At 40.6% G+C, this 13,640-nt stretch overlaps 1 protein-coding gene across 1 annotated transcript; it reads right to left on the minus strand.

Annotated features, from left to right (window-relative positions):
• Positions 1 to 1,447: 1,447 nt before the first annotated feature.
• On the minus strand, positions 1,448 to 12,544 carry LOC128832864 (C-type lectin domain family 2 member L-like). The gene is made up of 5 exons (XM_054020587.1): positions 12,478 to 12,544; positions 9,972 to 10,061; positions 5,337 to 5,500; positions 3,813 to 3,916; positions 1,448 to 1,583 (listed from the first exon to the last, which is right to left on the minus strand). The coding sequence occupies exons 1-5, from the start codon at positions 12,542 to 12,544 to the stop codon at positions 1,448 to 1,450; spliced, it is 561 nt and encodes a 186-aa protein (XP_053876562.1).
• Positions 12,545 to 13,640: the final 1,096 nt, after the last annotated feature.

A 13,640-nucleotide genomic window follows, 5' to 3' on the forward strand; every position in this document is an offset into this window, starting at 1 on the left:
CTGCCTGCACACAGCCTGTAGCTACCTCCTCCCTGTACCCAGAGCGGTTTTCAAACTTTCTGAGCTGAACCCCCACCACACACAACCCAGACAAGCTGGGTGGTCTGCCGAGGTGAGTCAGGGCATGGAGGTGGCGCTGCCTTCCCAGACCATGCTGTGCGTAGCTGGCCCAAGCCCTGCTCGCCCCTTCCCCCCCAAAAAATAGAAGTCAAAATATGCCTATGCCCAAGGGTCCAGAACTGCAAATCTCCCACCTCCCCTACTGGGCCCTGCAGTTTTTATAGAATGTTGATGGTGGCCTCAGAAAGAAAACAGTTGAGAACCCCTGGTCTAGATAATACGGAGTCCTGCCATGAGTGCAGGGGACTGGACTAGATGACCTCTCAAGGTCCCTTCCAGTCCTACGATTCTATGATATTTCATATCTTCAGATCATTAGACATACCACACTAACATTTTCTTTGGGTTTATTATTTATGTGACATTTTAAATCATTAAGAGAAAAAATGAAAACAACAAAGACATTTCCAAATAAAAACAATATTAAGATGGATAAGAACATAAGAATGACCGTACTGGGTCAGTCCAAAGGTCCATCAAGCCCAGTATCCTGTCCTCTGACACTGGCCAATGGCAAGTGACCCAAAGGGAATGAACAGACGGGTTATCATCAAGTGATCCATGCCCTGTCACCCAATCCCAGCTCTTGGTAAACAGAGGCTAGGGACACCATTCCTGCTTATGCAGTGGAATGATTCTGGATTTACACTGGTTTCACTAAAAGGAGAATTTGGCTCACACACATATTCTAATAAATAAGTTTAAAATGGTTAAGTCAAACACTTTGTTCTGTTTCAGTGCTGAAATCAGACAGAGACAGAGCACAGTTTTGTTTTTTTTCTGAACTAGCAATTGTTTACATTTGAAGGGTGTAACAAGAACAAGCAACTGGTTCAGCCAAGGTTTTCCTGGCAAATTTTACAGTAATATCATAACAGCAGTGCTTAGCTATGTTTGTTCTCAAATGTTTGTTTTCTGGGGGTAAATATATCCCTTGGGCTGAAACGACTCAAGCTTACCCTTCACCTAAATGGTGATAAGGCCTATGGAAATGAAATCTGTCATCTGTTCTTGAGTTGTCAGCCTGTCAATGTCCTGTCCACTCACTGAAGTCTGCTACAATTGCTATCACTATATCAGCCAAAGCTTTCCCCGGACCCTACCAGCTTCCCGTAGGAATTATCACTCTTCTCCATGTAGGGATGATTGCTCTATTTATCAGTATCCAGCTGGTACTGAAGATGTGCATTCATGAACCCTCCCACAATGGCTTTGTTTTCTCTGCTGCTACTGTGATCCTGAATTTCAAAATGTTCAGATATTGTGGACTACAGGCTAGTGATCCACATGTGAAGAAAGTCCATGGATTTACACATCAAGCTGTGTTCTATGGAGAAAGTGTGCTGGACTGAGGCAGACCCACACTGCAGAGCCAATTCCTGAGTAACCTGCACTCTGATGTAGAAATGGAGATTGAATCTGTGTGGGCACATTCTTCATGACCTGATAGGTGTACAGGAAATCTGAAAAACCATAAGAAAATAGGAATTAAGGTAGAAATTCTGAAATAAACGATCAATGCTTCATTGCTTATGTCATTTAAAACTAGAGCTGACGAAGCCCCAGAGAACACATTTTAAGGAACCATTTGACATTTGTCTGATTCAGGAGGAATAAATGTGTTGCTTTGTCCATCACTCTGTGGGTCAGAACAGGAGTAGCCTAAGGCTGACTCACCACTCTGTAAGCCTGCCTGCCTGGGCTCAAATGGGAGATAACTGATTAAAGACTGGGTGATCAACCAGTTAACAAGGGGATTCAGCTCATCAGCTGAGGCAGTTAAAACGGAGACAGGATGGGACAGGAGGCTGGAAGGAAGAGCAAAGAAGCCCAGGAGCTCAGAAAGGTGAGCTCACCCTCCTCCTCTCATCCTGTGCCTAGGGAGTAAGTAGAAACTTGGGGAAAGCCTTATGCTATGGAGACCATGCATGGGTATAAAACATTATAAGCACATGGTGCTGGACTTAGAGAGGAGTGTGTGGGGGCTGTTTGCAAAGCAAAACACATGGAGAAATGGAGCCTACCATGTGACACTCTTGTATATGGAAAACTCCCACTATTGCCTAGTGCAGGGGTCGGCAACCTTTCAGAAGTGATGTGCCAAGTCTTCATTTATTCACTCTGATTTAAGGTTTTGCGTGCCAGTCATAGATTTTTAGAAGGTCTCTTTCTATAAGTCTATAATATATAACTAAACTATTGTTGTATGTAAAGTAAATAAGGTTTTTAAAATGTTTAAGAAGCTTCATTTAAAATTAAATTAAAATGCAGAGCCCTCCAGACCGGTGGCCAGGACCCGGGCAGTGTGAGTTCCACTGAAAAATCAGCTCGCATGCCGCCTTTGGCACACGTGCCATAGGTTGCCTACCCCTGGCCTATTGTGACACCCTTTCTAAAGAAGGTTACTTTAGTCACAACTGGATGCTAGGTTACTGGAGCTGCTTGTCTGTTTGGAATGTGCAAGGCAGTTCAAAATCTAAAATGGTATTTCGATATGAAAGAATGGCCCAGACCATCTTCATGGATGGAGAGGACAAAATCCCAGCAAAATCTTTGTGAGGAATCCACAGAAAGGGGAAGTCCCACCTGTAGCATAGGTCTCCTCATTTCCAGACTTCAGAAAAGCCTCCTCTGCTAGGTCTTTGAGGGGTAGAGGTGGAGGTGGCCACCAACTTGGTGGAGAAAATCGTCTAAATTAATGCTGCCTCAGGCATTTCCCCAGGTCACACTGGGAACCAATCTTTAGTGGGGCTTCTGGGGACATCTACTAGTTTTGGAGCCCTTATCAATATAGCGCTATACTACAGAGAGCTATTAAAAGAGTACAGGACCTCTGGATCCTAGATGATTTACATATAGGGTAACCTCATGGAGTTTAATCTATTGCATAGGTAATTCCTGTTTAGGGAACAATCTTACCCACTAAAATTACTACTGTCAATTTCTCCTCACATAAGGTGCAAATTTATACATACAATGTATTGTAATCATGACTGTAACAGCATAATGTGCATATAGTCAAATAAAAGGCAGGCAACAAGATTAAATAAAACAGATTGATCCAGATCTGATCTCATTTAAGCTGGTGTAAATCTGAAGTAACTCCATTGCAGTTAATGAAGTACTTTCAGATCAGCATTGATGTAACAGAGTAGAAAGTGGGCCAGTCTCTTGACTTTACTGTTTCCATACACACAGCAACAATTTCAATATCTAATTCTTCTCTCCTCCTTCTCTAACTAACTAAAAAGAAGCTGAGCTCTCTCCTAATGAACAAAGGAAAATAATAGTTCAGGGGGACAATAGCCCCAGCTTCTGTGAAGGACAACAGCATTAGGCCAGGTCTATACACGGGTTTATTGGTACAATTAGTTCAGTTAGGGACGTGATATTTTTACTAAAATTTTTACTCTGAAACCTGATATTTTTACTGAAATTGTTATGCCAATATAGCCTTCCTAGTGTGGACACAGTTACATCAGTATAAAGGCGATTTTTACTAGTATAGCTTATTCCTCTTCCCCTAAGAACATTTATACCAGTATAACTATGTCCACACTCGGGGGTGGGGAGGAACGGGTTCCACTTTAGATGGTAAAGGTAAAGCAGAACAACTTTTGTGTGTAGACAAGCCCTTAATTTCTCACTTTCCTTAATCTCCTCTTACATAGCACATTTGAAAGACAACTCACAGACTCGTATTAAGTGTCTCTCCATTCACCCAGTAGAACTTGGCTCCTTTCTTGCGCAGCCCAATCCAAGAGTCTCTTGTGCGCATTCGATTCATTATGAAATTCTAGACAAAACATATGTCAGAAATGAATTTCCATGCTGGGAAGTGCATCTTTTCTGAATCCATTCAGTATGGAAGAGTTTCCGCTCTGAAAACGGGTTCCTGCCTTTATTTTACAGACAGATACCGGGGGTCTGATTCTCCCCAGCCCTGCACCTTGTGTTGTCATTTTTGCCTGACCAAGTGGGTGTCAAATGACACCATTCTGAATAGGGAGGGTTTTACTCATCTTTGCACAGATCTAAATAGCCACACAAGGTACAAGGCAGTGGACAATCAAGCCCAATGTGTTTTCTTGATTAGATCGCTACTGCTCTATTGCTAAATTTCATTGCAAGAAACAACTCTAAAAGCACAGAGAGGTCACTAACTATAGTCAATGGAGGATGAGCCAGTCAGCCATGTTGTTGGACAGACAGAGCCTTGGTCACTGATCAGAGCAGACCAAAATATAACTTCAGCCAGTCAGAAAGAAACCACTACAATGACACTAGTATATCCTCACCCCACCTCACCTCATGCTCCGCTACCCCTGCAGTTGCAAAAGTGCACAGATCATTAATATCATCAGTTGTGTATCATGGATAACAGATAATACAATGCTCTGAAGGACAGCAAAATATTTCAGCGCAATGACTTCACTTAACTAATAGTGGTGAGGGATGAGACTAGGAGAAATCTAAGTAAATACATATTTAGATTAAGAGATTAAAATGTTTAAGTACACTGGACCTGATTCACCATTGTCCTGCTGGAGTTTTATGCCAGGATAACTCCACTGATTTCAGTAAAGTTACACCAGCATAAAAGTTGAGAAATACAGAACAAATATCCCTTACCTTCCCAATTGTTCAATTTTCATTCTTGATTTTGATGATATCATTTCACCATTTCATTCTATTTTCTTTCTGGGTAGATCAGATCTAAATTCGGATCCTGCACTCACTGAAGTCAAATTGCAAACCTCCCATTGACTTTAGGAGTACAGGATGAGACCCTACATTTCTAATAAGCCAAAAATTATTATTAAAAAAACAACATTTAGGCCTTTTTGTTCATTAAAAAAGAAACACAAAAAAGTCCATCTCAAATTTTTATTTCCTTTGATGTTTACTTTTAATCCATGCCCACTTTGCAGTTTTAATTTCTGAAAACTCCTTCCACCCCATCTCAGAACATGAATGGGCTTCTGTTATGGATGCTAATGGAATCAACTTATATATCACTGAACACGATGTTTGTGATTTGACTTCTCTGTTAGTGACAAGCAGCTCTGTCACATGCTATGTTGGATTCCAGCATATTCTGATATTCCAGGGTGTATGTGTGTGGGGGGTGGGGGAGGAAGGGGGAAGAGTGATAACATTACAGGAATCATTGGTGTGAGAGAAGGGATGCTGTATCAGAAGGATGGAAATCTTACCATTTCTTGTTGGCTTTCAATCACAGCAAGAGAAGCCCCATGTGCAGAGCAGAAGCTCTGACTGGAGTCCCAGTCTGCTTGATCTTCTGAGAGGTAATAACATTTCTTTCTGTAGTATAGCCAGTCATCATGGCATGGCTCCTGGTGAGGCAATCTGGGAAGACCTATATTTGAAATGAAGTGAATATTACTATCCTAGTACATAGCAAATACATAGGACTGTGTGTTTTATTCACTATTCCCTAAGAACTCCACAGCAAGCTGGTCCTAAATTCTGTGGCAAGGCACTTTGGTGTCTGTGATACCACTACAACAACCTGGGAAATTCTGCTGCAACTTCTAGTATATTAAAAAATGGAAGCTTGTACTGAATTAAAGATTAAACTGAACAATGCAATACAGTATCTTCTGTTAATTATTTAAAATATTAAATTTAATTTATTTTACTTTCTCCCTAAATTATCAAGTGACAATGGGCTGTAAATTTCTGTATTGAAAATACACAGCTAAAAGTTGGCAGGACATGGGAGGGCAGACAGCTGAGTGAAGAATGTTTGAGGCTTTGGGGCATGGGAAGGGGTTTGAGATTGTGAGATAAACACATTGAATAAAATGTTCAAATTGACTTTGGCACTTACAGTGATCTTTTCAAAATCACCTAAACAGGTTGGGTGCCTAACTCCCATTAAAATCACTTTTAAAAGAACCCACTATTTTAAAAGGCTAAGTCCCACTGACTTTCAGTGAGGTTTAAACTAGTGTAAATGGTGGATTCTCTGTAACTTTAAGTCTTTAAATCATGATTTGATGATAACAGTAACTCAGTCAGAGATTAGGGGTCTATTCAAGGAGTGGATGGGTGAGGTTCTGTGGCCTGCGATGTGGAGGAGGTCAGACTAGATTATCATGATGATCCCTTCTGACCTTAAGTCTATGTTAAAAGAACATTATTTAGGTTGCAAAAGGAAAGCACTGAAAACCTAGAAAATGCCAGAACTTAGGTGGCCCGTATAACCTTAATTTGAGCCTCTTGTGCATATGCATCATGCTACAATTTTTAATTACACGATCACATACTCTTTTTTTTTACAGGTCCCTGTCTTCTTCAGTGCAATGGATGGATAATGGTCAGAAAACGAATCAGGGTTGTGTAGTAAATTAGGCTGCATGTAGGATCCCTGCCACACTTGCTCTAGAAGTTAGAAAATGTGTGGAGAGGATGGTATTATAGGTAAAGCAGGTGAATGCCAAACAGGCAAACTCATTTCTATCTTTGGCTCTGCCATGGGATTCTTATGTGATGCTGAACAAGGCACTTAAACCAAAAATTTTGCAGGTGGCTATTAATGACATGTTTCTAATTTTCTGGGTACCCAACCAAGACACTTGAGGTCTGATTTGCAGAAGTGCTGAGCACCCATAACTGCAATTAAAGTCAGTGGATGCTTGACAGTAAGGCAGCATGAGCTGAAGGAATGAAAACAAGGCTGGGAGTGAAGTGGTCCTAAATTTTAAGTCTGGTTCTGCCACTGATACACTGTGTGGTCTCAGGCAAGTCTGTCTCAATTCCCCCATCTGTAAAATGGAGATCATAATGCCCTTCTACCTCACTGTAGAGAGAAATTTCTCAATGTTTGTGAGGTCCTCAGATAGTACAGTGACAAGTGCTCAACTACAGACTACCAGGAAATGAATAATGTTTTATTCACTGCAGGCTTTGGATAGTGTACACTAATAACTAAATAATGAGAATAAAAATATTGAACAGCTGCCTCACTACCTGCACACCAACCATACTGGACACTGAATGAGGCTGGGGTCCCAGGGAAAAAATAGTATGTGATCACATCATTAAACACTGTATCATAATATATATGCAGAAGATGGCAGAATTAAGTTGTACAGACAATCATAATACTGGCATTTACTGACTTTTGAGTGCTTGACTTTGCAACCTCAATAACATTCTCTTAATGCAGTTAAGTATGTAGGATTGAGCTGAAGTTAACCTTAATTCTAAACAGTTCTTATGAACTTTGCAAACCTTTCAATGACCTACATGATGAAGCAGCAATTTATTTACTTAGAATATGGCACCACAAGCAGGTTAGGAGGACCTGAGAAGACAAGGAGAATAATTTTTGGGCTGTTTTGTTAAATACCAGGACTGGTATTATTTTTTTTAATGGTCTTATTAAAGACAGAGCTTGTAAAGCACTCTATTTAAATTAAAGACAGTTCTAATTTAAAAATTGACGAGAAGCATTGATGCTGTTTAGCTAAAAATTTAATATCAGATTAGAAATAGTATCAAATTTTGCACAGCAATACAGGCACGTTTGCCCAGTTTCACAAAGGTATTTAGGCCCCTAACTTCTACTGAAATTAATGGAAGTTGGAAGCCTAAATCTGGGCCTTTGAGGATCTGGGCCTTTATTACTAGTTAGACACAGTGATGGGGAAAAGTGGAAAATTAGATGCAGTCTAGTAAATTGAAGACAAGACTGGGAGCCAAGAGCTCAAGTTCCAATCTGTCCGAGCCACTGATTTACTGTGTGACCTTGAGCAAGTCACTTGACAACTCTGCCTCAGTTTCTCCATCTATAAACTAGGAATTATAATATTTACCAAGAGTAAACAGTAGCTAAGCAGTTTGAAGATGAAATGCTTTGAGTGAGCTTGAAAAGTCCATTTGTCTGGTCACTAAGAATGCATAGGAAACTTTCCCAGGAAAGTACCATCAACTTCTGCTGAACCTAAGTTTTCATTAAAGGCCTGATTCACTGGTATCCTTGGTGATTTGCACTGATACAGCAACACAGAGCAGACATAAACCTAGCTTGACACAAAATGGTGAATCAGACTCTCTGAAGCCAGGAAACTTTCCAAACTGGAACCAAGTGTAACCAATACAGTGCTGTCTTCCTAAGTCTGTTGACAGACAGTTTCAGTGCCTCTGCTGCTCCTCAGACCTTTGCCAAGCTGAAGTACAGCAACAAACTGACCAGCCTGATCAGTTTACACTGTTTTTATTCAAAGACATGAGAGCAGCAGTGGAACTGACATGAACCAGGTCAATTTTGCTCTGCACATGCCTGTGAAAGCTCTAAGCAGCAGAGTGAAGCACTGTATCTCAAAATAGCACCCTGGTACCCCCTTATTTGCCACGGTTATATGAATATGATATGTTTTGTGATAAGTATGCCTTGTGAAGTATTATTTGAAAAGTCATGATCTGTTTACTATCCTGTTGAATTGTATGTATTAACATTGTATGTGAAGTTATGAAGTTTTGCTATGTTTGTTACTGAAATATGTTGTGAGTTTGAGAAACACCCACAGCTAGCCTTTCAGTGGCAAGAAAGGAGCAACTAACACCCACAAGACAGATTTTCATCAGTACTAGCCAGCAATGTGTTGATGGCCCATTAATGAGAATCTACTCTCCCAGTGGGCCCCTCCTGATGACTCCTCAAAGAGTACATAGGCAATGAATAACCGCTGACTCAACAAGGCACGTCAGGACATGTGATCCAAGACTCCATGTTTGAGCCAGTACTTTTCCAGGCACCTGGAGAATAGTATAAACTCAGGAACAATGACATCATCAGACCAACTCTCTCCTCTCCCATCTCAACACCTAGAAGCAAGATCGTTTGGAAGAAAAAGGGAAGCCTCCTAGAACTTGGGAGAAAGGATGGTCCTAACTAAGCTTTCTAGTTAGTGTGAACTGTATTCTGCCTGCAACATCCAGTAAGGTGTGAAAAACTGTTTGATTCAAATCTTGCTTAGTCTGATAAAGTTTAGGATTTTACCTTTTATTTCTTATGTAACCAACTCTGACCTCTACACCTAACACTTAATCACTTAAAATCTGTCTGTAGTTAATAAACTTGTTTAATGTTTTATCTCAACCAGTGTATTTTTGATTGAAATGCTTATGGAATCTCAGCTCAGGTTAACAAGGGCTGGTGCATATTAATGTTCTTTGATAAAATGACGGACTTATGAGCTTGTACTGTCCAAGGAAGCCTTGAGCAGTGTAAGATGGTACATTACTGGGGTGCAAGGCTGCGGGGATTTACCGGTGTCTCCCTGTGGATAGTTTATGAGAGGCTGTGAGAGCCTGCATACAACATTGGGTGTGCCTTCACATGCTAATGGCTGTGTGAGAGCAAAGCCTGAAGGGGCTGGTTATCACTAGCAGAGCAGTGTGAGAGGTATCCTGAGCCAGAGAGTTAAAGGGGGCACAGCAGTCCCATAGTCCATGTTGTACCACGGCGGAGGTGGGAGGATGTCACAGTGACCAGGGTGAAACGCACAGCTTGTTGCTCTGGGCAAGATTTGCACTACATATGCAGGTGTAGAGATTTTAAGTGTGTTGACTGAATACAGTCAAGAAAGGGTTACACGTTTGGGCTACTGTCTGAGAGGACCCAAAAACAGAAGCCTGGGGGAAAGGTAAAGACACCCTTCTCCTCCATCAGAGCAGCTAGTGGGTTGGGAGGATGGAGAGGGGGATAAATAGTAGATCTCTCCCATCCTCATAGCAGCCAGAAGGCTCTGAGGTGGGAAGGAGGAAAGGAAATATATTGTTTTGCCTTTCCAACATCAGTTTGTCTTAAATGCACTTACGCAAGCTAAACCACATCAAGAGGACAATCGCAGAAACAGCAATCAAAATTCCAGCAACCCGTCTCCAGAACCAGAGGTGTGAGCAGAGGCCTGAAAAGGAGAGAGTTGAGACGCTTCAGTGACTTAAATATGTATAGATCTGAAGGGTTTAGAGACTTGGTCATTAAAAAAAAATCAAACATGAATTCAAATTACAACTGTATTTAGGCACCTAAATAAGTGACCTGATTTACAGAGATGCTGAGCAGCTACAACTTCCATAGAAGTCAATGGGAACTGCCGATGCTTGGTACCTCTGAAAAGAAGGCCTAAATATGGATGTAGGTGTCTAACTTTAGGCACTCAAAATGTGAAGTGTTTGCCTCTGTGAATGTGTGGTTTCCTTCGGAACTGTTAGCTAGAGAATGACTCATTGATAGAGTATCAGGGGGTAGCCGTGTTAGTCTGTATCTACAAAAACAACAAGGAGTCTGATGGCACCTTAAAGACTAACAGATTTATTTGGGCATAAGCTTTCGTGGGTAAAAACCTCACTTCTTCAGATGCATAGAGTGAAAGTTACAGATGCAGGCATTATATTCTGACACATGGAGAGCAGGGAGTTACTTCGCAAGTGGAGAACCAGTGTTGACAGGGCCAATTCAATCAGGGTGGATGTAGTCCACTCCCAATAATAGATGAGGAGGTGTCAATTCCAGGAGAGGAAAAGCTGCTTCTGTAATGAGCCAGCCACTCCCAGTCCCTATTCAAACCCAGATTAATGGTATTAAATTTGCAAATAAATTTTAGTTCTGCTGTTTCTCTTTGAAGTCTGTTTCTGAAGTTTGTTTGTTCAATGATAGTGACTTTTAAATCTGTAATAGAATGACCAGGTAGATCTACAACCTATCCTGGAAAATGATCCCTCACTCTCACAGACCTTGGGAGGCAGGCCAGTCCTCGCTTACAGACAACCCCCCAACCTGAAGCAAATACTCACCAGCAACTACACACCACACCACAGAAACACCAACCCAGGAACCAATCCCTGTAGCAAACTTCGTTGCCTACTCTGTCCCCAGACATACTCTGGCGACACCATCAAAGGACCCAACCACATCAGCCACACCATCAAGGGCTCATTCACCTGCACATCCACTAATGTTATATATGCCATCATGTGCCAGCAATGCCCCTCTGCCATGTACATTGGCCAAACCGGACAGTCCCTCCGCAAAAGAATAAATGGACACAAATCGGACATCAGGAATGGTAACATACATAAGCCAGTAAGTGAACACTTCAATCTCCCTGGTCATTCTATTACAGATTTAAAAGTCACTATCATTGAACAAAAAAACTTCAGAAACAGACTTCAAAGAGAAACAGCAGAACTAAAATTCATTTGCAAATTTAACACCATTAATCTGGGCTTGAATAGGGACTGGGAGTGGCTGGCTCATTACAGAAGCAGCTTTTCCTCTCCTGGAATTGATACCTCCTCATCTATTATTGGGAGTGGACTACATCCACCCTGATTGAATTGGCCCTGTCAACACTGGTTCTCCACTTGCGAAGTAACTCCCTGCTCTCCATGTGTCAGTATATAATGCCTGCATCTGTAACTTTCACTCTATGCATCTGAAGAAGTGAGGTTTTTACCCACGAAAGCTTATGCCCAAATAAATCTGTTAGTCTTTAAGGTGCCACCAGACTCCTTGTTGTTTTCATTGATAGAGTACCTCTCCTCTTAGAAGGATGGACAACTGAGATGCTAGAGGCCAGGCCTCCCCTACCTCAGTCCACTCACTACAACACACATCCTTCTAACATCACTAAGAGTGGAACTCATGTTATTTTGAAGCATAATTAGTAGGGCTGTCAAGTGATAAAAAAAATTAATCAGGATTAATCGCGTGATTAATTGTACTGTTAAACAATGATAGAATACCATTTATTTAAATATTTTGGGATGTTTTCTACATTTTCAAATATATTGATTTCAATTACAGCACAGAATACAAAGTGTATACTGCTCATTTTATATTTATGTTTGATTACAAGTATTTGCACTGTAAAAAAAACAAAAGAAATAGTATTTTTTCAATTCACCTAAAACAAGTACTGCAGTACAATCTCTTTATCATGAAAGTTGAACTTATAAATGTAGAATTATGTACAAAAAAACCTGCATTCAAAAATAAAACAATGTAAAATTTTAGAACCTGAAAGTCCACTCAGTCCTACTTCTTGTTCATCCAATTGCTCAGACAAACAAGTTTGTTTACACATGCAGGAGATAATGCTGCCTGCTTCTTGTTTACATCACCTGAAAGTGAGAACAGGCGTTCTCATGGCACTGTTGTAGCCGACGTTGCAAGATATTTATGTGCCAGATGCGCTAAAGATTCATATGTGCTTTCATGCTTCAACCACCATTCCAGGAGACATATGTCCATGCTGATGATGGGTTCTGCTCGATAACAATCCAAAGCAATGCGGACCGACGCATGTTTATTTTCATTACCTGAGCCAGATGCTACCAGCAGAAGGTTGATTCTCTTTTTTGGTGGTACGGGTTCTGAAGTTTCCATATCGGAGAGTTGCTCTTTTAAGACTTCTGAAAGCATGTTCCACACCTCATCCCTCAGATTTTGGAAGGCACTTCAGATTCTTAAACCTTGGGTTGAGTGTTCTAACTATCTTTAGAAATCTCACATTGGTATCTTCTTTGCATTTTGTGAACTCTGCAGGTAAAGTGTTCTTAAACAGAGCAGGGGACCTACAATTCTCCCCCAAGGAGTTCAGTCACAAATTTAATTAATGCATTATTTTTTTAACAAGTGTCATCAGCATGGAAGCATGTCCTCTGGAATGGTAGCAGAAGCATGAAGGGGAATACTAATGTTTAGCATATCTAGCATGTAAATACCTTGCAATGCCAGCTACAAAAGTGCCATGCAAATGACTGTTCTCACTTTCTGGTCACATTGTAAATAAGAAGAGGGCAGCATTATTGCCTGTAAATGTAAACAAACTTGTTTGTCTTAGTGATTGGCTGAACAAGAAGTAGGACTGAGTGGACTTGTAGGCGCTGAAGTTTTACATTGTTTTGTTTTGGAGTGCAGTTATGTGACAAAAAAAAATCTACATTTGTAAGTTGCACTTTCACGACAAAGAGATTGCACAACAGTTCTTGTATGAGGTGAATTGAAAAATACTATTTCTTTTGTTTATCACTTTTACAGTGCAAACATTTGTAATAAAAAATAATATACACTTTGATTTCAATTACAACACAGAATACAATATATATGAAAATGTAGAAAAACATCCACAATTTTTAATAAATTTCAATTGGTATTTTATTGTTTAACACAGTGATTAAAACTGTGATTAATCACAATTCATTTTTTTAAATTGAGATTCATTTTTTGAGTTAATCGTGTAAGTTAACTGTGATTAATCGATAGCCCTAATAACTAGTGTATATGTGGCATGATGAGAAGGAGGGGACAGAAGTGGAGAGGTGAGGGCTGAAGATAGTACAGTGAGAATCTTGGGGCAAAGGGATGAGCAACAACAGGACTGGGAATTAATGAAAAGATGGAACCTCTAGCTCAGGGGTCGGCAACCTTTCAGAAGTGGTGTGCCGAGTCTCCATTTATTCACTCTAATTTAAGGTTTTGC

The sequence above is a fragment of the Malaclemys terrapin genome, chromosome 1, assembly GCF_027887155.1.
Source record: "Malaclemys terrapin pileata isolate rMalTer1 chromosome 1, rMalTer1.hap1, whole genome shotgun sequence".
Lineage (NCBI taxonomy): Eukaryota > Metazoa > Chordata > Testudines > Emydidae > Malaclemys > Malaclemys terrapin.

Excerpts from the sequence above, each read along its gene's own strand:
- LOC128832864 (XM_054020587.1), bottom strand. The coding sequence starts at position 12,544 with ATGGAAACTTCAGAACCCGTACCACCAAAAAAGAGAATCAACCTTCTG. Across the intron at positions 10,062-12,477 it reads GCTGGTAGCATCTGGCTCAG|GCCTCTGCTCACACCTCTGG; the intron begins GTAATGAAAATA and ends TCTCCTTTTCAG. Across the intron at positions 3,917-5,336 it reads TTGAAAGCCAACAAGAAATG|AATTTCATAATGAATCGAAT; the intron begins GTAAGATTTCCA and ends TGTTTTGTCTAG.